This window comes from Vespa velutina, chromosome 3 (assembly GCF_912470025.1).
Source record: "Vespa velutina chromosome 3, iVesVel2.1, whole genome shotgun sequence".
Taxonomy (NCBI): Eukaryota; Metazoa; Arthropoda; class Insecta; order Hymenoptera; family Vespidae; genus Vespa; species Vespa velutina.
This window is the reverse complement of record NC_062190.1, coordinates 6,980,966-7,007,375: the sequence shown is the minus strand read 5'-3', so window position 1 is coordinate 7,007,375 and position 26,410 is coordinate 6,980,966. Positions and strand designations below refer to the sequence as shown.

Below are 26,410 nucleotides of genomic sequence, written 5' to 3'. Positions count from 1 at the left end.
AAGATCGTAACACGCGAGAAATTTAAAATAATTTTAGTATAAAATTCCAGTACTTTAAAATTTTAATCTCGAGGTAGTTGATCTTGTATAATATAAACATAAATACGTTTTTTTTTTTTAATTTTGACGATTACCGACTTAGTTTTCTCTCGTACTCCGACCAGTACATACCGAAGCTTTCTCTTTCTAAACGCGAAAACTTATAAATTAATACTTTCGATAAATTTTCAATTATTTAAACAATCTTTAATGTATGCAGAGTATAATAAATTAATATTTAAACAATAATACATTCGCTTAAACATTAAAACGACTATAACGCGCGTTAGAATTAGAATAATTTTTATTTTAAATTTCAATCCTTAAAAAAATTTTTATCTCGGGGTAGTTGGCTACGTGTGACATCAACAAAATCGAACCTCAGATCGATTTTGACTGTTACTGGATCATTCTTCCTTTGGATTTCGGCAAATAATCATTGAAGCTCTCTCAAAATTCCTGCAAGTAGTTATGGAGACTTAAAGTAAGTATATTTATATATCATACATTTCTTGAATAATTTATATAGTTTCTTGTTATAAAAGTGATATTAATAATTTTGTTTGTATTTTTCTGTTTCAGATCTTCATTATAATCGCGCGTGTAACAATGAAGTAATTGAGTGTTTGCATCGTTAAAATAAAAATATCGCATAGTAATAGCAGTATTTGTACAATTGTGTTTCGCGAATTAAACAACAAGCGTTTTTGCATTGACTGCGTACAATGCAGTCGTTAGAGTCAATGTTTTGTTCGCAAAGTTTATTGCTTTTTTAACAGTCACACAGACTGTATTTATAAAAGGTAGTATAGTTTTGCGAATTAACTTCAGTGATCGTTCATTAAAAGACCACTACTGTGTAATAGAGTCAGTGCATCATTGAAGAGGATCTCGACTAACTTTGATATCGACTTATCTTATTTTCAACCAGCCACGAATCATCCATCCTCAATTTCGATTTAAATTGCGGGCGAATGTTTTGGAGCCATCGCAGAACTTCTTAAGTAGTGAGTGAATTTTTAAGTCCCTCTAATTGCTCAATCATATCGAGGATAAAAGATCCGAATCGGCACGAGTGATTGGTTGTAATTAATTAGTAAAAGAGCATTAAATGACCACGAATAAATTTCTTCGGAGATTTATTCATGAATGGTTTCTTATTTTTTTGATTTATTTATTAGATCAGGATAGTGTCTTCTTGTTTGAACATATTTATAATTATTTGAAATTTTTAACATTTTAATACATTTTTAAATATTTTTCTCGCGCGGAAATAGTAAAGAATCGATATTTACTCGTTCTAATACAGAATAAGCAAGAAGACGTCGCGATCGATAGTCTCTGGATTACAAGCGAAACTGTGCATAATTTTTTTATAATAATAAAAATACTCGCTTGTAAGAAAGATCGTCGAAGGATTTGCTTTATATTTTTAAATAACTATTAATTAAATATTTAATCATTGATAAAAGTCTCAATAGAGTTATTGCTTTTAGAAGAGGAAAGTCGAGTAGAGTATTTGCTAAAAAGCAAAGAGACTTGTAGAATCATATTCCGTAGAAGGTAATGAATTTTTAGTTTAGGATTTTCAGGAATTAATATACTAATTCTAATTTCTCCTATGCTGCAAAAAAAAACTATATCTCAAGAAGATAGTAATCAGTTTCTGTACAAAAAGATAAGATTTATATTTTTTAAATTCGTTAGGATTATATTAGGGTTTGCTTCCATATCTTAGAATTTAGAATTGAATTTTATTGTTACAGTTTTTGAGTGATAATCGATTAGGTTAGGACACGAAGTAAAGAAGAGGCTATATGCCGAAGAGGCCTTCATAAACTGTAGCTCAAGAGGGCAACTATTATGGTATTGAGTTATTTTAATATATTTTATATATAAAATATATATTTATATATTTTAATATATAAAATCAAGACATAAATTTTGCACATTTTCTCTTTTCTAAAGTTCAATTAAATTTATAATTCTATTTTAATAAAATCAAGTTTTATATTAAAGTCATATATCTACGAAATATATAAGATATGGCAATTGTAGGGACCACTGAAAGTGCATTGAATAAAAATGTACATGGAGCTATAACAAACAGAACGGGATGTATGTCAATTTCTCTAAGTTTTGCCACTCGTTACTAATATAATATTTCTTTCAGAGAAAATATTATTTTTTTAGATCAGTATCCAGAACTTTTCATTTACTTTTACTTTTTTTAAATTAAATTAAATTAAATTCAGAATTTTATCTTTCATATAAGTAGTATATATATATACATATTCTTTTTTCTTTCCTTATTTCTTTTCAGCTAGTTCCAGGTCGTAGGATCGCGAACTCGGGAAGGAATAAACAGCGTTCTCTGCTTGCGTTTGTAGTTCATATTTTGACCATACCTGTCGCTGAAGTCAACCACCTTTCGAACAAAAAGTAATTAACAATTTTAGTAGGGTATATTATATAGTTATATTGGATACGTGCCTGAAATCCCTGTAGATATTGTCCTCGGGAGAATGTATGCAAAGGATTAGCTTCTGCAGTGCAGCAACCAATTCCAATAAAAGAATTTGAAATATTCAAGCAATGTTATCCAAAGTACTATTTTGGATACGATTTGTATTCTACATATAACAACTTTTGCGAAAAAAATAATAATTTTCATATTATGTTGCATTTAAAATAATACCCTATTATGGAGCCCTTATCAGTCACTTTGATCTGACCTGATGATGGATGAAAAAAGCTTTGCTGTGTAATAAAAAGAATGTATCTATCGTTTATTTATATAATATTCACAATAGAGTAAGAAGAATAAGAAAAAAATTCGTTGATGGATTTAACCACTGCGTCGCGAATTCAATTACTTCGAAATAGAACGAGGAAGTTAATAATCAATTGTTTCTTTAACAAAATGATCATTGTTTTTTTTCAAAAATCGAGTATTTACACCTAAGAAAAAATACATGTCTACTAATTTTTCGTCCTCTTTCACCACGTGAAAGTTTATAAAAATTGGAGCCCTATCTCCTTGTAAGAGTTATACTCAAAAGATTTATCTTTAAAATGAGACTTTGTTTATTAAAATCTGCCAAGAATTGCGTCTGTTCTCATTGATGGTATAAACCGTTATAAAACCAGGGTTAATGAAAAAAATAAATGTTTTTTATTGGAGATGAATGTATTCATTATATATAAAATAATCTTAAATAAAAAAAATATGCGTTTGTACTTCTTCATATGATACTATATCTTATGTTCGATAGTTACTATTCTTGTGTGTAAATTATCTATAATATAATGCAGTAAATTTTATTTATAAATTATTATATTTTTTGGTATGTTTATTATAATCATTGATTTGATTTGACTGAACCTTATCTTATATATAAACAACAGATGTATAGTAATATAAAGTGTAATCTGATAATGCAGTACTTAATAGTACTCGACATGCGGTATATACACTTTTTCTAAGTTACTGTTCTATACGTGTAATTTACGGATACTGTTATATACGTTGTGTCATTATATATTTGTTTTTTTAAATTTATTATTTAATAAAAGTAAACATAGTACCTAATGGTTTTATAATATCAAAAACAACCAGTAATCATTAAGTATATATTATAACCTATAATCAACTTAAAAACTCTGTAATTATTAAGATTTATTAAAGATATCATTCTAATTTTTTCGATACACATTTACGATATAATATTTAAAACGTACATTTACAATATAATATTTAAAAAAGAATAATAATAATAATACTGTAAAAATAATATTTTTTTGTTAAAGAGAAAAATGGCTAAAATTAAAACTCAAGAAAAGATAATAAAGCCAAAAAGCAAATCAACCAATAATCCGTTTAATACTAAAAAAGATGTCAAAACTAAATTGCCGATATTTAATTCAATAATTACTGCAGCATGCATTGGTATTGCTGCATGGTTCAGCTATAGAGGTTATCTTGAAACTAGAGTAAATACACCATACAATATAGAAAAGGTATGAAATTTTCTTTAAATAGATATTTGAGCTATTTAAAGGTTTTATTGGATTAACTAAAATTAGTTTTAAATATAATTTAGCTGGTAACCATGGCTGGCTTAGATATACCGGATAGATATTGGGGTACATATAGACCTAATGTTTATTTTGGAATGAAAACAAGAGATCCACATTCTTTGGTAACTGGACTAATGTGGTATTCTCCGCATCATCTACGACAAGATGGTACTGGTCTCAGGCATTGGTGTGAACAGGGTGATAATTTAGATAGGTAATATAATGTTCTTATGTTTTTTAATTTTTAATTTATGACGAAATACATTAATTAAGTTTAACTATAGATATGGTTGGTTGGAACACGATGGAAGGACATTCGGAGTCCAAGAAATAGTAGATTCATCCGTAATTTTAACGACAACATTTGTTAAAAGATTAAATGGTCAATATGGTGGAGATTGGACAACAAAAATTAGTGTAAATTCTAAAAATTCCAAAAAACTTGAACATGAGATCTCTTTGCTATTTTATATTGCTACTGAGGAAAATACTAAAGGATGGATTGAAATGAATAATGATAATGATGATAGTTTAACAGGAATGACAGGAAATACACAGGGCTTAGGCTCTTTTAATATTAATATACATGCCACAAAAGGTACCATAGAAGAACATTCATTCTTATCAACAATATCACCAAGTTTAACTGCTTTAAAGGAAACTGTTCTTAAAAATTTGAGAATAGCATCATATAAAGGAACTAACAAGAAACATATAATATTATCTGGTGAACAACTTTCATTATTGCCAGATGGAACTAAGGAAAAACCAAATTTTATTGTTACACAAGTAACAGGAAAAGTTCCTTTTGAAATTGAAATTAATTATGAATCAGAAAGTTTTACCAATAGATTAAATAAATTAAGTAATGATGTATATGATCAAGCATTGCAAAAGCAACGCGAATTATTTGATGAAAAATTTGAGAGTATTTTTAAATTAAAATCTAAAGGTTATTCTAGTGAAGAAATTTCTTTTGCAAAAATGGCATTTTCTAACATGATAGGTTCCATAGGTTATTTCTATGGAAGTTCTCAAGTTCAAAGTGTTCATACCAAAGGTCCTGTGCCTTATTGGAAAGCACCCTTATATACTGCAGTACCTAGTAGAAGCTTTTTCCCTCGTGGTTTTTTATGGGATGAAGGATTTCATGGCTTACTTATATCAGCATGGGACTTGGAAATTGAACTAGATATTATAAGTCATTGGTTTGATTTAATGAACATTGAAGGTTGGATACCAAGAGAAATGATCTTAGGTTCTGAAGCATTGGCAAAAGTTCCAGATGAATTCGTAACGCAGATGAATACGAATGCAAATCCTCCAACATTCTTTTTGACTTTATATTATATTATCGAACATAAACAACAAGAATTGTTAAGTAAGCATTTTCATCTTCTTGATAAATTATATCCACGTCTTCAAGCTTGGTTTAATTGGTTTAATACAACACAAATTGGTGAATTGCCAAGTACATATAGATGGCGTGGTAGAGATGCCAATACTATCAGAGAATTAAATCCAAAAACTCTTACATCCGGATTAGATGATTATCCTAGAGCTTCGCATCCAAATATTCATGAACGACATGTTGATTTACGTTGTTGGATTGCATTTGCTGCAAATGTTATGTTTAAAATTACTAAAATCTTGAATCATTCTTATAGTAAATACCAAGAAACATTTCATTACTTATCTGATAATAATTTGTTGAATAAATTACATTGGTCACCTAATACACAGACTTACTCTGATTATGGTCTTCATACAGATAAAGTCGTTTTACAGAGACCTTCTTTACAACCTAATGCACAACCTTCAGAAATGATTCGAATTGTCTTAGATGATCCAATTTTAAGATATATTGATTCTTCTTTTGGTTATGTATCCTTATTTCCGTTTATTTTACACATTATTGATCCTAATTCTCTACAACTAGAAAAAGTTCTACAAGATCTAACAGATCCTGATCTTCTCTGGACAAAATATGGATTAAGATCACTTGCAAAAACGTCGCCGTTTTATATGAAATACAATACTGAGCATGATCCACCCTATTGGCGTGGTACTATTTGGATAAATTTAAATTATTTAACAGTTCGAGCTGCTCATTACTATTCGAAAATTGAAGGACCTTTCCAATTAAAAGCAAAAAAAGTATATGACGATCTCAGACATAATATAATACAAAATGTTATTAAACAATACAAACAAAGTGGCTATGTATGGGAAAATTATGGAGATACATTAGGTAATGGAAAAGGAAGTCATCCATTTACGGGTTGGACATCATTGGTAGTTTTACTTATGGCAGAAATCTATTAAAGACTATTTTATTACTCATGAAATATAAAATATTCTTAGATACTAACATAATTAAACAGGAAAGAAGAAACAAAAGAAGATTCCTTCAAGTTAATGAAGATTTTTACATCTTGTTACAAAAAGTTTTAAAATAATAATAATAATAATAATAATAATAATAAATTGATTTCATAAAATTGTTTTTAAATACAATAAAATTCACATGTAGTTTTATTTGTTAAATAGTATATAAATAATTTGTACAGCACAGTCCATTTGATATTCAAATATTTGTATATTGTGTGTAATTCTCTATTTATATAGTGATACCAAAAATAATTAAAAGATAGAAAACTTAGTTTATATTATAGCATTGATCTGTCCACACTTTACAAGGCAAATATATATGTTCATTATCATTGTACTAGTTATACACAATACTGTAATATACATAGAATAATGTGAATGTGGCATGAACGACAGTGACACAAACATTATACAGATCCTATTCCAAAAATATTTTAAATGTTATATAATAACTCACTTTGATTTATATTGTAATATGTTGTCTAATTATAAATATATATTTCTATTTTTTTTTTTGTAACAGCCAATTTAAAAAGATATATATTAATGTAAATTTATTCTGTATTATTCTATATTAACTCGTAATACTTTTAAAGTATGCACATGTTTAACTATATAAAATGAAGAAGAATTTGTTTTTTATTACAAAAAAGTTTATTAAAATAATTTATACAAAATTATATAATTTACAGAAGAATTGAAATTACGATTTTTAATTTACGATCTAACATGATAAGGATGTATCTTGCCACTTTCAGACACTGGCTGTGAATTGTTCAAATTTGTAATTTACTTTAAATAAATATATTTACTATCATATCTCAATTTTAATATTCTATAATTTTTTTTACTTTCTAACATTTTTCCATGAAGCTTTTGTATTATTAAAAATCTCTTACAATTATTCGAACAAATAATTAAATTTCGAGCGTATGGTCAGGTAATCTCGAATCTCGCATGCGAGATTCGAGATGTGATTTCTCTCTCGCGAAATAATCGATAATTTCTTTCAGAGCTCGCCAGAGCTCATCTAAAGAATAGGTGTGTGACTGCAGGAGTACGGTCTTCAATTTTTGAAGTTTTTAGATTAAAACTGTATTTCTACTAATTATGGAGCCCTATGACATGATTGTCAACCAACCTGTGGTAATCGATAATGTGAGTGTTTGATTGTGTAGGATTAAATGGAGGCAAACTCTCATTGTCGTTCTGCAAATGTGTCAAACTCTAAGTCAGGCCATATTGTCGGCCGTAAACTTTGTCGACTTTTCTACATATTTGGATATAATATCATATATTATAAGTATATTATAGAATAAAATTAATTATACTACATATTTTTTTTCTATTCCTATATTAATACCATATCAATTTTATTGTAAAATTGAGATATTTTCATTGAATGCGAATGCGTTCTGCAATTTAAAATCGATAATGACTTCATGAAAAAAATTTTTCTTATTTAGGGTTCTGGTGTTATCAAGGCTGGTTTCGCAGGTGACCAATTACCAAAATGCAGGTTTTCAAATTAGTAAGTCCATTAATCTGTACTAGTTCATTAAAATTCATAGTGAAACTCTCTTTGTTTAGAGGTTAATGACAGGTGGCGACTTCAAGCTTGTCATTCGAAGAGTAGCAAATTTTCATAGTCTTAGGCAGTACTTATATTGTAAGAGTTTTCTGTTAAGCATTCTTTAGACTGTTATAAATTAAAGTGTTATCACTCTTATAGACTCATGTTAGTATTTTAATATTTTATCATTTCAATTTCTTACAGTATTGGAAGACCAAAGCATGTACGTGTTATGGCTGGAGCTTTGGAAGGAGATCTTTTTGTGGGCCCAATAGCAGAGGAACACCGTGGTCTATTATCTATACGTTATCCAATGGAACATGGTGTTGTCACAGATTGGAACGATATGGAAAGAATCTGGACTTATGTTTATAGTAAAGATCAATTAGCAACTTGTTGTGAAGAACATCCAGTTTTATTAACAGAGGCACCACTTAATCCCAGAAAAAATCGTGAAAAAGCTGCAGAAATATTTTTTGAATCATTTAATGCTCCGGCTCTATTTGTTTCTATGCAAGCTGTACTTAGTTTGTAAGTGAGAAATTTATAATGCAGTTATATAATTTTTGAAATATTTATATGATTTTTTCTTTTTATTCATGTGTAATAGATATGCCACAGGAAGAACTACGGGAGTAGTTTTAGATGCTGGAGATGGTGTAACGCATGCAGTACCTATTTATGAAGGTTTTGCTATGCCTCACAGTATAATGAGGGTAGATATAGCAGGTCGAGATGTTACAAGACATTTACGACTATTGCTACGTAAGGAGGGTATAAATTTTAAAACCACAGCCGAATTTGAAATTGTTAGAACAATTAAAGAACGATCTTGCTACTTAGCAAGTAATCCGCAAAAGGAGGAAACGATTGAAACTGAGAAATTTCAATATGTTTTACCTGATGGAAGTCATTTAGAGGTAATAAAATTATTTATTTTGTTAACATTATAAATTACTTTATATCATAGTAATATATTCTTTTAAAATAGATTGGCCCAGCCAGATTTAGAGCTCCTGAAGTGCTCTTTAGACCAGATCTAATTGGAGAAGAGTGTGAAGGAATTCACGAAGTACTAATGTTCTCGATTCAAAAATCAGATTTAGATTTGAGAAAAGTATTGTTACAAAATATTGTATTATCTGGAGGATCCACGCTGTTTCGTGTATGTACAAATTAATATGTATATATATGAAGTAAATGGTAACATGATGTATGTGTATGTGTTAATTATAACAAATTGCATCTTTTTTTCAGGGTTTTGGTGATAGACTATTGTCAGAAATTCGTAAAATGGCATCAAAAGATATAAAGATCAGGGTAAGTTTTTTAAGATAATTACTATTATTATAAAATATAATTAAAGCTTAATTTTTAAGTATTTAGTGACATAACAGTTACACAATATGTTATGTATGACAGATATCAGCTCCCCAAGAACGTCTATACAGTACTTGGATTGGAGGATCTATTTTGGCCTCTTTAGATACATTTAAGAAAATGTGGGTTAGTAAAAGAGAGTATGATGAAGATGGTATTAGAGCAATTCATCGTAAAACATTCTGAACATAATTTAGAAAACTTACAGGTAATATATGAAATAATTTTAAGTAAAATACAAATAATGGCACACTCGAAACAAACAAACCTATTTATCATGTTATTCATACTTTCACAAACTTTTGTTGTCCTCGTTTTTTCTTTTCACACAATTTGTGTGCAAAATATATTTCAAGGGATTGAGAAATCTATCTGGGTATAAGTATGGTAGACAAGATAAAGCATAAAATTTTTTTAAATGCTTAATACATCTTATGTGAAACATGAGTTTTTAATAGTGTATTCTCAAGGAGAAATCACATCATCTTAATATCAAAATAATATTTTCTGATCCCTTAGAAATGTAAATAAAGTCATATCTGGTCACACATGAATATAAAAAGATATTAAATAACATTTATTTGAAATGTTATGTTTCAATTTTGATAACTTATATATTTGTTTTCTATTATATTTTTTGTCACTAGTTTTTTCAATGCAGTAGTAAAAAAGTGCTTTAACTGATCTATTTCGTATGAGATCAACTTATGTATTTTCATGTGCAGTAAAAGTTTTGCAGTAAAATATTTGTAAATATGTATGCTTTCATAAAATAAATCTACAGTCTTTACAAATACATATTTCTCTGTCAACTTTTGTAATCACATATTATTGTTATCTATTGTGCTGCTTCGTACAAAAAAAAAAAGTAATTTTTGCTAATAAAGTATCACTTCACAATGGTAATGTATCATTTAAGAAAAAGTAATTATTAACTTCAGTTTTATGTGTGAAAAACTAAGATGTACATTGTATCGTACGCTTCAACTGTGATACAAGTAAATAATCAGGATTGATTTAAATTTCTTATGAGAAAAAATATACATTATATATGAATTAGAAGCATGTAATTAATCTAGAAAATTAAATAATTGATCTAGCCTCATTTACAGCAACGTTAAGATGTATCAATGCTATATGTAATATGGCTTTTATTGACATATTATTATTATATCATTATATGTAGTCTTATTATGAATGATATTGAAGTGAATAATGCAAAGCCTAAAGTAAACATACAAAAGTGACATTCCATTTAATTGATGAACATTGTGACGTGTTATACTAACAGTATTGCGTATAATTAATATTTATAATATTTATACTATTTCTTTTTTTTATCTAAAAGTTTTCAAATATTTAACTTATGTACTTTTATTTAAAATAAATATAATTAGAAGAAAAATGGATATTGCATAATTAATAATAAAATAATATGAAATACCCTACACTATGCTTCAATAAGTTTATTTGCAACAACTGTTATAAAAATAAATATCTTTTGCTATATTGATTTAAATATAAGAATATATTCACAATAATATAAGAGAGATTTACAGTTTCACTTTTCTTAATTATATTTTAAGTGAATTTAAATGTTTTACAAATTGTAATAAATAAGTTATATGAAAGAAAATACATTTCCATATATCAAACAATTATGTAAACTTAAAAAGTATTAGATTTTTCTATAAATTTTAATTTTATCTAAAACCTAAATTACGTCGCCTATAAAATTGTTCTTCGTGTATAACAGGAATTCCAGTTATCATATATATTAAATTATCAATTAATTCGCCAATAAATGTATAGCAATATAAACATCCAACTAATATACCACCAAGATGACCAATAAATGAAGAATTTGGTACTAAAAGATGTATCAATCCTAGCTCAACCCAAACTGCTATTTTACTTGGTACCCTTAAGCCACCAATATCATGAGATCTATCATGTTCTTCACAGATAGTTATCACTTTTAATGCAAATAGTACAGAAGAAAAACCAATTGCACACATCGTGTAATACCCATAATCTCCTGTGAATTGCGTGAGTATATATGCCAGAGAGACATACATAGCACTACATCCAAATGATAATGATGCAAGCAATAATACAAAATTGGTTGTTCCATACATAAGTTCCAAGTATGAGCCTTTCAGTATAAAAGATACCATGTTATAATAAAGATGCATATCTGATCCATGTTCGAAATTTGATACTATAAAAGAGCGCCAATCACGGTATTTAAATAATTTTACTGCTGATATACATGCATCTTCTGCATTCCATGGAACTTTTATTAGACCTGTATAAAGTAGAGCCTAAAAAGATTAAACATATATTAATAATTAAATACATTACTTATGGTACTATACTTGAGATATAAATACATGTAATGTATATAAAAATTTATAGTTTTACCTGTAGTATCACACCTATTAAGGTAGCCGGGGGTATCCTATCAACACCAAAATTTATAGCCTGCATACATAATAAATACAAGCCATATTGTAGGCCTTGTTGACGTCTTTGAACAGGTCTCATGATAATCGATGATCAAAGATTACACTGCTTGATGATATTGCTTCTTTGAATGGGTTTAAACTAACCTTTAAATTTTTATATTTTATAACATGTTGCAATACATTTTCTGCCATCATTCGTAAATATGGTTATAGCATATATATATAATACAGTACTACCAATATTCGCACAAAATATATCTTTCTAATAGCTTTTACCCGCCTGTTGAAAATATTTAAATTTTCAAATTGTCAGATACATTGTCAATATAATCAATCAAAAAAGCATTCAAAATAGTTGATAAGTTTTAATAGACTGAGTAATATGTAAAGTTAATATATGTGATAAGATCGGTATTATTGCATATTATTATAAACATGTAAACAACGCAAAAATACCATAAAACTTATTGGATGCATTTAATGCATTTAAAGTAGCTATCATCTGGATTTTATTTAAAATTATCTAAATCAAGTATCCTATAAAAAATATTGTATATTTATAAAAAGAATTGGAATTGATATTAGTAATAATTGGAAAGTGTATTAGTAGTGATGTCAACGCCATCGTCAGCTTGGACACCCTGATAGAAATCTTTGATTCTTTATATAAAGAATGATATATTTGAGCGGTCTTCTAATTAATTGTTTAAAAAATGGCTGTAGCATTGTGTAAACTATCACGATTCTCGAGAAGTTATAAATATTTAAAGCATTATGATAATTCTAATATAAATAATCGTTCGTCGTTGCTTTGTACAGTAGCTCAGCAACCAAAATCAAGAAATTTATTAAAAATCGGAATTATAGGTGCAACTATTGGTGTTGTAGCAGGAACAGGTTATTCTTTCTATAAAATTAGTGAAAAAAGAAAAAATTTAGCTTTAGATGGAACGTATGTAAATCCAACCCAAATATTAAAACATAAACCACCTATTACACCATCTAGAAAGGTATTTTTAATACTCTACGTTTTCATTAAGATAAATAAATGTAGATATATGTTAATAAAAGTTATAATTTCTTCTGTATAACTTCATTTTATTGTTAGGTCACTTTTCCTATAAATACAACTGGACTAAAACTTACATTGTATCAATATCAAACATGTCCCTTTTGCTGTAAAGTAAGTAATCGTATATAGTTAAAAAGTATGTTATATTATTAATCGGTAAAATTTTTAGTTATTTTTATTTTTAAGTTAAATACATGCATAATTTTTATTACAATAATACAATTTTTATAAAATTGGGTTTAGGTTAGGACTTTTTTAGATTATTATGGAATATCTTATGATGTGGTCGAGGTGGATCCAGTATTGCGACGAGAAATTTCTTGGTCTTCTTACAAAAAAGTACCAATACTTCTTGTTCAAGTAAAAGATGGTTATCAACCCTTGAATGACAGTTCAATGATTATATCATTACTGTCGTCTTATATGCAAGATAAATATCAAAATATCTCAGAATTGGTAGAATATTATCCAAATATAGCTATGCATGACGATAAAGGAAAATTTAAATATGAAATTATGAATAAATATTTCCTTATGTACAATAAAATGCCTTCTGAGGATATTTCAATGAATGCTATAATGTAAGTAAAATGTTAGACATGTATTTTATGTGTATAGTTTTTTAAAATCTTCTATGGAAAACATTTCATATAGATAACTTTTCATCTAATGAATATTAGAAATTAGATGAAAAGTCATCTGTAAAAAGTATTATAAATATCCCTTTTTTTTATATGTATATTTTACTATTTCATTAGAGAAGAACGTAAATGGAGACAGTGGACAGATGATGTATTAGTTCATACTCTTTCACCAAATGTATATAGAACATTGAATGAAGCATATGAAACTTTTGAATGGTTTTCTGAAGTAAGCACATTTACTTATTTAAAAATATATTCTAAAATAATAAATATAATTAAAATTTTAATCCAGGTTGGTCAGTGGAAAGAATATTTCCCGTTATGGGAAAAAATGTTAATAATTAATGTAGGAGCATGTGCTATGTGGTTGATAGCAAAACGTTTAAAAAAAAGACACAGACTAAAGGAAGATGTTCGCCAATCATTGTATGATGAAGTAAATAAGTGGTTAAAAGAAATTCATGTCAATGGAACTCCATTTAGGGGTGGTCATAATCCAGACCTTTCAGATCTTGCAGTATATGGTGTTTTAAAAAGTATTGAAGGATGTTCTGCTTTTAAGGACTTATTAAAAAATACAAAGTTGTCTAAATGGTATAATGCCATGAATGAAAGAGTTCATACATATGCTGGAAGTACTCTTGTAAATGGTTAATTTATTCATTATAGAGTTCTGTTATTTAATTTAATTTTTGTTCCAAAAGAAAATGTAGTATGGTATTAAAATAATTGTAAAAAAATAAATTGATCTATGAATTTATAAAGATTAACTTTATTTTATTTCTTGCATAATTACAAAGTTAACCAATAAATAATTTTAACTGTTTATTTATGGGCTATTTACTTTACACAGCACATGGCAATTGACGGTATGTTAACTTAAAACCTTTGTTTTGTGCATCATTTAATTCATTATCATTTGTAACAACATAAAGTACAAATGGTTTTAAAGTAGCTGAAATATTAATAAAATAAATATAGTAATTTTATTTCAATATTATATACAATGCAGAATATATCAAAACATATTTCTAGTATAATTACCAATATATTTAATATAACTATCAATATATTTAAACGAGATTGAGATTTATATACATACATGTTTTAGTAATAAAAGCATTCCCACAAAAACGTTCTGTATTATCAGGAATACCATTTTCACTGGGGTTTGGTATAATAACAAAGTCATCAGTACAATTCAATCCAGATTCTGCTACTGCAGAAGTACCTATGATAACAATTTAAGATTATTTATATATTTTATTATATTATATTTGTATTTAATTTACCTATTATAGTTGGATCTAAAGTACTTGTATCTCCAGAAATAGAAAATGAATTTATATCACTTTGCGACCATTGAATACTACAATAACCTAAAGCCATTCTAATGCAAATACCATAATTTAAATTAACCATTTCTCTAGTTCCCACCTCAGGAGCTGAAATATTTTATATTTTTGTGTAATATATCAGAAATGCTTGAAAAAATTACTGATTTTTGTACTTACATCTTGAATTCACAGTTGTACCATAGTTGAAACTTGTTACAGTATCAGATGTTGATTTATAATATTGTAAACATCCATTAGGAGCTAAAATATACCATATAATATTTCCAATCATTTTTAAATATTTTAATAATTTTATTAGGAATAGAAAATTATGAAATTTCTTTTTGTACCTCTCCATAAAGAATCACATGCTATTTGTTGTATTCTTATATTCCAACGACGATCAAATGCATAATCTGCATTTGTTCCTATAGAAATTGTAATTGGGGATGCTTCATTAAAATCTGCATATACTGTAAAATATATGAATTATAATTATTTATTGTTTTTATAATTTCAAGTTATTTTTATGATAGTTATACCATGTTGATTAGAATTTTCTCCACATATACGAGGTACTGATGATGCTGCTCCAGTTATTAAAAATAAATCATAATCGCATGTTCCATTTAAATTAGGTTGGGAAAAACTAAAATCTATAAAATCTAAACGTATCTGTAAACATAATAGATTTTTCATAACGATACACATATTAACATTATATTAAAAATAAATTATATTTACATCAATACCTGACATATGCCAGAATTACATTTATTTATTGTTATTGTACAACGTTCTCCTCCTTTATAAGTAGTAGGATAGCCTGGATTAATGAAGTATGTGTTATTTATATTTGTAGTAGACCCACATGTCTTTTGAACTGTAAAAAAAGAAGTATAAGTAATATTTATATATTTGTATATAATAATATAATGTATTCTTGATTTATATTATATACATTGTATATAATATATAATATACTTACAAACACAACAAATGCCAAGACCATTTGCACATGTACCAGATGGTGTTCCACCATAGTTATAACATTCTCGCCGTGTAAAGCATGTGCCAATAAGCGAATTACTTGCTAGACATTGAGAGTTTGCAAATCGTATAACACTGAAGAATGGAAAAACTGTACAAAAGTATATAATTACTTATAAATGTTATATTTTTAGAAACTTATTAAATTATAGACCTAATAAATAGAAGAATATAAGATAAGACTTACATTTTTTTTGACGGATCATATAAGGATTATACGATATTTTTTCCAAAAGTTCATTAGTCATTAGAGTATTATTGTGATCAAAAAATTGACCAGTTACAAAAGAGAATATAACAAATAATACAGCTAACATTATACTGAACATCTCTAAAAGAATATCTGACTTCTCTGCATTCTGTAGAACTAGTAACGGTCTTTGTTTGCTTGGGCTCTCGGAGTAATTAGCAAGTTCTTGAACATGCCAATTGGATACCGTATAATGCAATATAACTGTAAAATGAAAATGTATTATGTGTAATTTTAATACAGTTTTTATCTAAAAAGAACTTTTTACTTTATATTAATAATATACATATTTAATTAAATACAATAATTTTTTACAATTAAAATAATTATTTTTGTTTTTTATATTAATATTAATATTAATATCAATATTTAACGACCTACTTCATATGACTTTCGAAGTTGTTCCATTAATACAAAGTGAATATATACAATTATATGTTTTACTATAGTCTTTTTTTATACATCTTAAAAATTCTTAACAGTAATAAAATCAATAGTTATCTAACATATCATAAAATGATATAAATTCTTAAAATATTTTGTCATATACAAAAAATGTATGATTGTAATTTTTCATGTATTTATTTATTTTTATAATTTAACTGTTTGATGTTTGTGAAGTTCTGCAAAATGGACAATGACCATGTCTTAGTAATGCCAATTCATAATCATCTGAATGAAATAACTGAAAAATAAAGAATATTATTTACAAAAATAGATACAAATTACATGCATTAAATAATCTAATATATTACTTACTTTTAAACAAGATTTACATAATGTTACTTGAAGATCTGGCAAAAGATTTCTAAAATATTTTGTTTTGAATGGTTTCGGCCATTTAACTATTAAAACGGTTGAGGGATCCATACTTTTTAATACACTTCGTCCAACAATAACCGTGGAATCGTCTGTCTTCTCCTAAAAAAAGATAATATCATAGGTTATTAGTAACAAACCAGATTCAAGTAAACTTAATAAATATTTAAAAAATGATTTATTATACCTCGTATTTTATTAAACGCGCTGTAAAAAGGTCTGTTTCATTGGAAAATACAGTAAGTTGATCTTCTGTTGATATACTTGATAATGACAATGGTTCTTCTATTAATTTCTCTGCTTCTTGGTCAGTAATTCCTTCCTCTAATTCAAACTCGACTAACGGTAAAATTTCTGCAACAGTACACTATTATTGATATTACTGATATAGTAAGATTAATTAAAATGTATAAATTCATAGAAAGTTTGACAATATTATCATTTACCAAACATAACAAATGAGTATTGGAATTTTAGGCCACATTGTATACATTTGCTACCAATACTATAATCTACTGGTAACAGTGGATTAAATGTTGAACACTTATAGCATAATGGTAGTAGTTCTTCAGGATCTCTGTACGGATAAGCTCTTGCAGCTAAAGTAGAAGTCTCAACTTGTGCAAGAAGGTTTTTAGAAATTTTCATTGAACGTAATTGTTCAAGTAACTGCATAACTAATTTGTTGGCACCTAACAAACGAGCTTGCTTGATGAGAGTATACATTATTTTAAGTTTGGATACACCTTCTAATTGAATGCTTTGTGTTTTTAAAAGTAAATATCTTGAAATGTTAAATAATGCTTCTGGCATTAAAGATGTGAATGGTTCGTCCTTAAATAAAATAATACTTCATTAAAAATCATTCTAAAATTCATCAAAGATTTATCTTACCAAATATTTATGTATTTCATGATATGCATAGTAGACGTCAGCTTTATTATAATAAGATAAATACATAGTTTTTATTTCTTCTGTATTTTTTAACAAATTAAGACTAAGCTGAGATAAAAGCCAGTAAAAATAACAGGCATCACGATATCTTTTCTCAGCTATGGCATTGTCGGCTAAGCTCGTGAGCACACTAACTGATTCTTCGGGTTGGCCAGCCATTTGAAAAGCTATACGAAAAATATACGATAAAAATTGATTGATTGAATTGACATATACTATTAAATTTATTAATTAAAAATGCAATCACCTTCTTGTGCTTCAGAGAAACGGCCAGTTTCTGCTAACCATCTAGCATATGGACCATATACTCGTGATTTTAATTTGGGATTTCTTTCTGCAAGTTCAAAAGCTTCAGGCCAAGCTTGTGCATCAATAAGTACATCTGCTACATCAGGATCATCACCTAATCTACTAAAAATCTCAGCTGCACCATGACTAGCTCCCAACTGTTTCAATATTTTAGCAATCAAAGATAAATTATCTCTATCTGATTTATCCAGTTGTCTGCCAACTTTTATGAGCATATCAATCCATCCATACTCGGCAATGATATTAATAGCACGTTGTGTATCACCCGCAGAAAAGAACATTTCCGCTGCTGCACGTGGTTCACCTAAACTCTTTGCCCATTCCGCTCGTCGACGTAATAAAATAGTACGATCCTGAGATTTAAATAAATAAAAGAAATTAAATTAAAATATTTATTAAAGAAAATTACATTGTAATAAAATATAATTTTTAATTACCTGAGTATTGCCACTTGCTATAAATTCTTGAGCAATATCAAACATACGTAAATCGGAATACATATCACGAGCATACTGCTGTAAACCTGCTTTCTGATATAATTTTGCTGCATCTCGTAATCTACCCATAGCTGCAGCAGCTATAGCCATACATGCTTCTTGACCCCATTCACCAGATTTTAATTTTTCTTCTACTTCTGATACAACTTCTATATATCTTAGGTTTTTTATACGAGCAAAAGCAGAATAGGCTATATTTAACTCTAAATTATCTAAAGCAGCAATCCCTAATGCTCGCCAATCTGATTCAGCAACACCAAGACATGCTACTTCATAAGCTTCTTTAAAAAGTCCAATGTCTAAATATTGATACATGAACAATGAGAGAGGTACCTGAATAAAATATTAATATGAAATAAATATTTAAATGTAAATTAGTGTGATATATAAATGAAATAAATGCTCTATTTTATACCTCTAAGATAATAACAGCAGAACCGTTTAAGCAATATAATTTTGATCCATTGTGACCAACAACGAATCCTGAAAATTTTTGCCGATATTCCGAAAAATTAGCTACTTTAATTGCAAGATAGTTGCTACCAGAAAAACACATTATATCTTCAGAAGCACTATTATACGCAACACTTGTAACATCTTGGAAATCCTGTAATTTTTCTTCTGTGTATAAATCAAATATGGAAAGAACTCCAGTTTCACTAACAACTGCCATTTTTTCTTTTAGAGAACTGATATCCAAGCACCTTACTGATCCTTCTACTTTTGCCAAATGTGCAGGGAATGGATTATCCAAATAGATCTTAATTACATGTCCTGTCTTTAAACCTAGTAGTGACATAATATTTTTTTGATAGTTATATTAGTATATTAAGTTATATTTTACTTTAGTAAACTTACCTGTAATTAAGCATTCTTGTCCTGCTGGTCCCCCTACTACTTTTATATAAGTTATAAGATCATCAAGAATCCATTCTCTTTCAACAATACCAGTGAAAGATAGACATTGTAATCGCCTTTCCAAGCATAAAACTAAATGATTGGTTGTGATAACTAATAAGTTACAATTAATTGTTTGATTAAGTTTTTCGCGTATACGATAATGCATTCCCTCACTACTTCCAGATGGTTCATAAATTATTACTCTTTCAGGTAATTGAACAGCAAGTCTATTTCTATATACAGCGATACGACATACCTAAAAAGAGAAAACAATATTTTTACATTTTTAAACTTCATAAAAAATAAAAAATTAAAATATTACAATGTTTATATATGTGATTCATACCAAATCTTTGCACTTAATACGGACTTTTTGATTTGTTACTAAATGTTGTATTATAACATCAGTCATATTTTCCCTGTAAGCATATCTATCTTCATACAATCCATGTACAATATTCCATGATAATTGTAAATAAGTTATTGTTCCATCTTGACAACCAAGTGCCTAACAAAAAATTATTTAAATTATTATAATTATTAAAATTATTAAAACAGGGTATAGATGACCATTTATTATTCTTTTTATAAAAATGTAATAAAAAAGTATCTTACAATATGTGAAGAAGATGGATGAACTGCACAGCTCCAAATCCACGAAGAAAATGTATTGCCAACAACAGCAAGTTGTATACCATCGTGAGTCATTAAAAGACATTGTTTGTTACTACCAGAAACAAGAATATATTGACCATCAGGAAAATATGTAATTTTTAAAGGAGTAAAGTGTACTGTTCTTTCTTTTCCAACGGCTTTTCCATTAATCGTGTAAAATGAAATGACTCCATTCCATTCAGCAATGCACAAGACGTCTGCTGTATCATCTCTATAAAATAATCAGATTACTTTTTTATTTTATATTACGTATTCTGTTTGTACATACAATTACATAATATAATGATACCGCAAAGGATTCCATGCTAAGCTCCAGATAGGTACACCGCTTTGTCTTTCAATACGTGTTTTTTCTTCGCCATTCTAAATATGTAATTATAAAATAGAATATATTATTTGTATATAAAAACAATAAAATAATAGAAAATAATTAACCTTATTCCTGATAGATACATATCCAGTTGCTACGCCAATAGCTAAATATTGTCCATCCAAAGTCCACGCGCAACAATTAACTCTTCCCCCTGATTTATGTTTCTGTACCGCTTTTTGTTCAGCTGACCAAAATGCAATATCAGAAAGAGAACAACTAAGTAACTGATGTGATACAGGATTAAATTGCATTGCCTGAACAGCTTCATTATGCCTATATATTTTATATTAGAATGATATTATTATGCAACTTTGATAATTCTTATAAATAAAATATTACAAATAAAACAAGACTTACGAATACTTCAATATTCCTTCTAATTTAAATGTCCATATAATAACACTTTTATCTGCACTACCTGATGCAAATCTTCTGCCATCTTTTGCATAACATACACAATATACTGTATCTTTGTGACCTATAATAATTATAGATTACATTTTATTAAAAATATAGGCAATATAAAATACAAAATCATATCTTATAATATGTACTGAATATTATTACCTTTTAGTGGTTGCACTAAAGCACCACCAGTTGTTTCATAGACTAACACTTGATGTCCTGCAGCAACGACTAATTGTGTGCCATCAGGATTAAAACATAAATCATATATACTGTAAAACATTTTAATTCATATTAAAAATGTATGCATTAAATAATTTATAAAATACATTATATAATTTTAATAAATATCTACCATTGTTCTTGTTTATCTTGAACTTTATCAACCCATGCTGGCTGTCCCCTCATTATATAACAATGTACAGAAATATTTGATAATAATTGCAATAATGTTATTTATTCAACGCATTCAACAATATAGAACAATATAGGATTTGTTTTGAAACTGTTTGGTTTCCACGGTAACATAAATTTCAATATGGAAGAAAATGCATAAAATGAATATTCCAAAGAGAGGTAGTCTTCCGATTCGTATTTGATCTATTTTAAATGAAAATTACCATTTAATATCAATTTATTTGTTCTTATCAATTAACTATGTGTGAATTAATTGAGACAAAAAGAAATATATATAAGTTAGCATAATTTGAAAATATATTCTATGTCTTTGTGAAAATGAACATTTATATTTTTGTTTTCTGGATTCGTTGAAAAAAGTATCAATCGATATTATATCTCTCTGTCGATATAACAGTATTATCTATTCTGAACTTTTATTGGCCGATATTATAGAGGAATTTGCTTCGTACTATTTGTATTAACGAGAAAGTAGTAAGATTCTTCACTTAACTTCATTAGGATCGAAGGAAACGAAAGGTAAATGTTATACGACGTGAATTTAGCAAAATCATAAATATCTGTCCATGTGACATTAGTTGGGGGAACGTCTCCGAATGCGGTAAATCGTGTTGTCAAAGATCATAAGTTTCTGTCTATTTTGTTCCCCCTGTGACTAGATTTGAATAAAGAATTATTTGTATGTCTTCTTTTATCGCAGTCAAACGTCTAGTTTAACATGATCAAATTATTTTCGTTGAAACAAGCGAAAAAAGATGGCGAGTCACCAAAGGCTGGGACCCAGAAAAAGGCATCAGCAGCTCAGCTGAGAATAACGAAAGGTTCGATTCGGCGCAATACCATATCTATTGTTCTTAAGAAACAATTATAATTGTTAAATGTAAAAATATTTATTCCCTCTTTTTTTTTGCAGATATAAACGAACTTAATCTACCAAAAACATGTGGTACAGAGTTTCCCGATCCCGATGATTTACTGAGTTTTAAATTAATTATTTGTCCAGATGAGGTACGTAGAATTAAAAAAAGGAAATATATTTTATAATTGCACTAAATCATATAGTATAATAGTAGTGACAATAACGACAATTACAATAATAATAGAAGGGAAAGATAGTACCATTTTTATGTAATTTAGTGTTACTGTTATATCTATTGCCTCTGCATTGTAATCTGCATTCACTTATTTTCCAGGGATTTTATAGAGGTGGTAGATTTGTATTCAGTTTTAAAGTTGGACCAAATTATCCTCACGAACCACCTAAAGTTAAATGTGAAACTCAGGTTTATCATCCTAATATTGACTTGGATGGCAATGTATGTCTCAATATCTTAAGAGAAGACTGGAAACCGGTTCTCACAATTAATTCTATTGTTTATGGACTTCAGTACCTTTTTCTAGTATGATTTGACATTTTATAATTCTTTATTAATTTAATGTATTATACATAATAAAAAAGAAAAAGAAAAAGAGAGAGAGAGAGAGAGAGAGAGAGAGAGAGAGAGAGAGAGAGAGAGAGAGAGAAAGAGAGAAGATAAACATAAACCAGTTGTAAAGTGAATGAAATTAATAATAATATTATTGTAGGAACCCAATCCAGAAGATCCCCTTAATAAAGATGCTGCAGAAGTATTACAAAATAACAGAAGAGTATTTGAACAAAATGTAGCAAAAGCTATGAGAGGAGGATATGTAGGATCATTTTGTTTTGAACGATGTCTCAAGTGATACAGTATCCTGTCATTGTTGCTGTATACATTTCTTTAGGGACTCACTTTGGGAAAAATATCCTGACATACAGGGCGAAAATAGGACAACGAGTCCTATCACTTGCGTGATCACTTTATACACATTTACTTTCTTTATGTTTTGCCAGGCCTATATACGTCAGTTTCATCAAATACTTTATATTTTTCATTAATAAACCTCTTAAAATGTTTAATACATAAGTTTCCTTATTTAAATAAAATGAAGATACGTTTTGGCCATGGCATCATTTAGTGAAATTGGAATGCAACTGAAGAATAATAGATCAATTATAGTGAGCATTCCACTGATAAAATAGGTGTTGCTGACTAATTGATATTGAATTCTGAGTGGACCTTAGTCATTAGGTATACAAAACTTTTAACTATATTTGTTTTTTTATCATTGCCATTTTCAATTTATGTATCATAATTTCATATCTCATTATTAGTATATGAAATTACCAGCAGCACCTATTAAGTTTTTCTGCAGTTCTTAATTACATATATATAATTTAATTTAAATAATGACTGAGGTGGAATGTAAGGCTGTTATAGAAAAACAGATATTTTATTTGGTTTGGCAAAGATTGCACATATAAAAGACATCAATTGCCATTTTTTGTCAATGGAGGACGTAAGAATTGTAATATTTGTATGCATAAACATGTTCCATTTATATGCAATAAGAAATAATAGATAAAAAAATTTCCAATTACTATATAAGTAGACAATTGTAATTTCATAAAATTACTGAACAATTGCAAGGCATGATCTTTTATATCAATTGTTCATTCGAATGCCAAAGGCTTTTTAAAAATATATTCTAACTTCAAAGATATGTACATAAAAAATAAATAATGTTATATGCATTTTTGAAATTTCGAAAAATATAAATAAAGATGAGATAATTTAAATAAATAAATTATCTTTATAATTATCATATATAAAAATATCATGCCATAACAATCTGTATTTACATATGTATGTATCCTCATAAGAATATTTCTCATAAAAATGTTTTACGTCCTCAAAATTGCGATCTTTTTAAATTTCATACCAAACCATAAAATGTTCTTTAATTTTAATGAATTAATTAATTTTTAGAATTGTTTTCATTTTTTTTTAATGACAATTCGTTATCTTTATATACACGCGATATTAAAGAATATATTATAAAAGAAATCAAAATTTTTAATTTGTAATTTTAAAATTATAATAAAATGAACAAATTTGTTTAAAAATTGGCTAATAATTTACTTTTTCGTGAAAAAAGAAATAATTTAGATTCTAATTCTGATAGATCAATGTGATCACTTATAAGACAACATTAACAAATTGAAGTATTCACGACATAGAAAATAATAAAAATTGATAAACGAATAGGTAAATAAATGATAATTACATATATATTAAATTCAGAGTTAAATAATAAATTTTTTCTTACCTTGAGTTACAATAATGTTTTTAAAAAATCATGTCTTTACTAATTAATACACATTTTTATACAATATTTATATAAATTAAGGTATTTTATTGTTTTGTTAGGAGTTTTGTAGGAACTACAAATTTATATGTATGGAATGATATTTTCTTTTGCAATAGATAACTTTTTTCCTTGTATTCATTACTAATTTGTTATATTGTAGTACAATAAGTGTAAAACTTATTAACTAAAAAATAACAGCTTTTTTAGTCCTTTGCTATATTTTTCAATAAAGATTTAGTGTATATTATCATTTCGAGGCACTTTTTTATATTTTCCTTCAATCAACAAAATCAGTCAAATTTTTATAATACTATTAAAATTTGTTATAATAATAATAATTAGAAGATTTATTACATTAATTTAATCAGGAATAATTGTTACTTGAAATATCTTAAAAAAATTAGATTATATTAAAAGAAGATATATATGCAATGTATATTATACATATATAATATATGTAAAGATTCTTTTAATTTTTGTATATTTATATCTCAAAAAAACAATCTTTAAATAGCATAGACTGAAATAAGGAGAGATATTAAAATATATAATATGCATTTTTAATTTATCTCAATATAATAAATATTTTTATACATGAAAATAAACATGTGAATAAGCATTATCAAAATTAAACATATAACTTTATTTAAGAGTTATATGTATTTATCAATTTGTTGTTAGTATAAAAATTATTAGAGCAATGAATAAATCTCTCTCTCTTTCTCTCTCTCTCTCTCTCATACCATCGTTGTATTTTAGATTCAGCATATATTAAAAATGTTTACTATTTACAATTCATATTTCATTTATTATATGGACAAGAAATCAATATAATTTGCTTTTAAATCTTTTTGGATGTAGCAATCATTCTATTTGTATTATAAGTGTTAATTTTTATTTGTATGCATATGTTATATTTTATAAATAAGATTTTCATTTCAAAGTTTCATTTTAAATCTGAATTTGTATAGGTAAAAAAGGATAAACAAACGATTTAAGAAAATAAAGTTGCATTCAGTAATCACTTATTTATGGTCAAGGATTGCTGTAGAAACTTATGCATGATAAATTTTTAGTGATATTGTATTTGTTAGTTAGAGAGTTATCACTATACTATTTATGTGAAGTTGTTGACTTTAATCTTTTTTTATGTTAAATAAGTGTTACTATCTAATCAAATCTAAATGCAGTGTATGGTGACGTGCTGCTATTTACTTTACAAAAGCTTGTCTGAATTAGATGTACTTTCTTAATAAAATGATTACATGAAAAAATAAAACTATGATATTAATTTAAATTATCTTCAATTATTACAAATTTTATATGAAAAGTGAATATGTTAATGCATTTAATAAATAATAATAGTTAGATAAAAGAACATAAATTTCTCTTGAAATAACTTTTAATGACCAATTAATGGTTATAATTTTTACTTTATTTTATACTGTAGTATTAGAGATTTTTGTTATATTATTAAAGATATAGCATAAGAAGAAACCTTCCTTTAGTCAAAATTATTTAAATTCAATATAAAGATTGGTAT

The 26,410-nt window shown here is 27.2% G+C and overlaps 7 protein-coding genes across 20 annotated transcripts; 4 read left to right on the top strand and 3 right to left on the bottom strand.

Moving 5' to 3' along the window:
- Nucleotides 1-174: 174 nt before the first annotated feature.
- Nucleotides 175-7,327, top strand: LOC124947457 (mannosyl-oligosaccharide glucosidase GCS1). Of its 8 annotated transcripts, XM_047489600.1 has the most exons (7): nt 175-523; nt 622-842; nt 906-1,046; nt 2,363-2,481; nt 3,850-4,059; nt 4,143-4,333; nt 4,404-7,327. In XM_047489600.1, exons 5-7 carry the CDS (start codon nt 3,856-3,858, stop codon nt 6,442-6,444), a joined length of 2,436 nt encoding a protein of 811 aa, XP_047345556.1. In that variant the 5' UTR covers nt 175-523; nt 622-842; nt 906-1,046; nt 2,363-2,481; nt 3,850-3,855; the 3' UTR covers nt 6,445-7,327. The 8 variants fall into 8 exon arrangements, with proteins under 8 accessions (XP_047345556.1, XP_047345554.1, XP_047345558.1 ...); XM_047489598.1 differs by having other exon boundaries at nt 622-1,046; XM_047489602.1 differs by lacking the exon at nt 2,363-2,481 and having other exon boundaries at nt 622-1,046.
- A 179-nt stretch (nt 7,328-7,506) lies between these two features.
- LOC124947465 (actin-related protein 1) lies at nt 7,507-10,261 on the top strand. 2 transcript variants are annotated; one of them, XM_047489637.1, is made up of 7 exons: nt 7,507-7,668; nt 7,977-8,041; nt 8,288-8,614; nt 8,694-9,003; nt 9,075-9,248; nt 9,341-9,403; nt 9,506-10,261. In XM_047489637.1, exons 1-7 carry the CDS (start codon nt 7,621-7,623, stop codon nt 9,647-9,649), a joined length of 1,131 nt encoding a protein of 376 aa, XP_047345593.1. In that variant the 5' UTR covers nt 7,507-7,620; the 3' UTR covers nt 9,650-10,261. The 2 variants fall into 2 exon arrangements, with proteins under 2 accessions (XP_047345593.1, XP_047345594.1); XM_047489638.1 differs by lacking the exons at nt 7,507-7,668; nt 7,977-8,041 and adding an exon at nt 8,042-8,179.
- A 653-nt stretch (nt 10,262-10,914) lies between these two features.
- LOC124947467 (rhomboid-related protein 4-like) lies at nt 10,915-12,167 on the bottom strand. The gene is made up of 2 exons (XM_047489640.1): nt 11,888-12,167; nt 10,915-11,787 (listed from the first exon to the last, which is right to left on the bottom strand). Exons 1-2 carry the CDS (start codon nt 12,008-12,010, stop codon nt 11,167-11,169), a joined length of 744 nt encoding a protein of 247 aa, XP_047345596.1. The 5' UTR covers nt 12,011-12,167; the 3' UTR covers nt 10,915-11,166.
- A 34-nt stretch (nt 12,168-12,201) lies between these two features.
- LOC124947463 (prostaglandin E synthase 2) lies at nt 12,202-14,413 on the top strand. Its single transcript, XM_047489635.1, has 5 exons — nt 12,202-12,941; nt 13,040-13,114; nt 13,247-13,584; nt 13,762-13,873; nt 13,940-14,413. The coding sequence occupies exons 1-5, from the start codon at nt 12,645-12,647 to the stop codon at nt 14,300-14,302; spliced, it is 1,185 nt and encodes a 394-aa protein (XP_047345591.1). The 5' UTR covers nt 12,202-12,644; the 3' UTR covers nt 14,303-14,413.
- On the bottom strand, nt 14,398-16,807 carry LOC124947464. The gene is made up of 10 exons (XM_047489636.1): nt 16,666-16,807; nt 16,222-16,488; nt 15,973-16,125; nt 15,737-15,867; nt 15,527-15,659; nt 15,335-15,457; nt 15,162-15,245; nt 14,940-15,092; nt 14,750-14,878; nt 14,398-14,602 (listed from the first exon to the last, which is right to left on the bottom strand). The coding sequence occupies exons 2-10, from the start codon at nt 16,361-16,363 to the stop codon at nt 14,493-14,495; spliced, it is 1,158 nt and encodes a 385-aa protein (XP_047345592.1). The 5' UTR covers nt 16,364-16,488; nt 16,666-16,807; the 3' UTR covers nt 14,398-14,492.
- LOC124947456 (intraflagellar transport protein 122 homolog) lies at nt 16,684-23,424 on the bottom strand. Of its 5 annotated transcripts, none has more exons than XM_047489591.1 (17): nt 22,753-23,424; nt 21,572-21,816; nt 21,379-21,488; nt 21,169-21,289; nt 20,874-21,084; nt 20,728-20,801; nt 20,379-20,649; nt 20,110-20,271; nt 19,722-20,019; nt 19,279-19,649; nt 18,804-19,196; nt 18,305-18,719; nt 17,998-18,224; nt 17,550-17,937; nt 17,291-17,457; nt 17,044-17,205; nt 16,685-16,969 (listed from the first exon to the last, which is right to left on the bottom strand). In XM_047489591.1, exons 2-17 carry the CDS (start codon nt 21,622-21,624, stop codon nt 16,883-16,885), a joined length of 3,510 nt encoding a protein of 1,169 aa, XP_047345547.1. In that variant the 5' UTR covers nt 21,625-21,816; nt 22,753-23,424; the 3' UTR covers nt 16,685-16,882. The 5 variants fall into 5 exon arrangements, with proteins under 5 accessions (XP_047345550.1, XP_047345547.1, XP_047345549.1 ...); XM_047489593.1 differs by lacking the exon at nt 22,753-23,424 and adding an exon at nt 21,837-22,502 and having other exon boundaries at nt 21,572-21,721; XM_047489592.1 differs by lacking the exon at nt 22,753-23,424 and adding an exon at nt 22,086-22,502.
- Nucleotides 22,022-23,624, top strand: LOC124947468 (NEDD8-conjugating enzyme Ubc12). Of its 2 annotated transcripts, none has more exons than XM_047489642.1 (5): nt 22,022-22,152; nt 22,334-22,454; nt 22,547-22,641; nt 22,827-23,033; nt 23,221-23,624. In XM_047489642.1, the coding sequence occupies exons 2-5, from the start codon at nt 22,352-22,354 to the stop codon at nt 23,359-23,361; spliced, it is 546 nt and encodes a 181-aa protein (XP_047345598.1). In that variant the 5' UTR covers nt 22,022-22,152; nt 22,334-22,351; the 3' UTR covers nt 23,362-23,624. The 2 variants fall into 2 exon arrangements, with proteins under 2 accessions (XP_047345598.1, XP_047345599.1); XM_047489643.1 differs by lacking the exon at nt 22,022-22,152 and adding an exon at nt 22,216-22,234.
- The last annotated feature ends 2,786 nt before the right edge of the window (nt 23,625-26,410 follow it).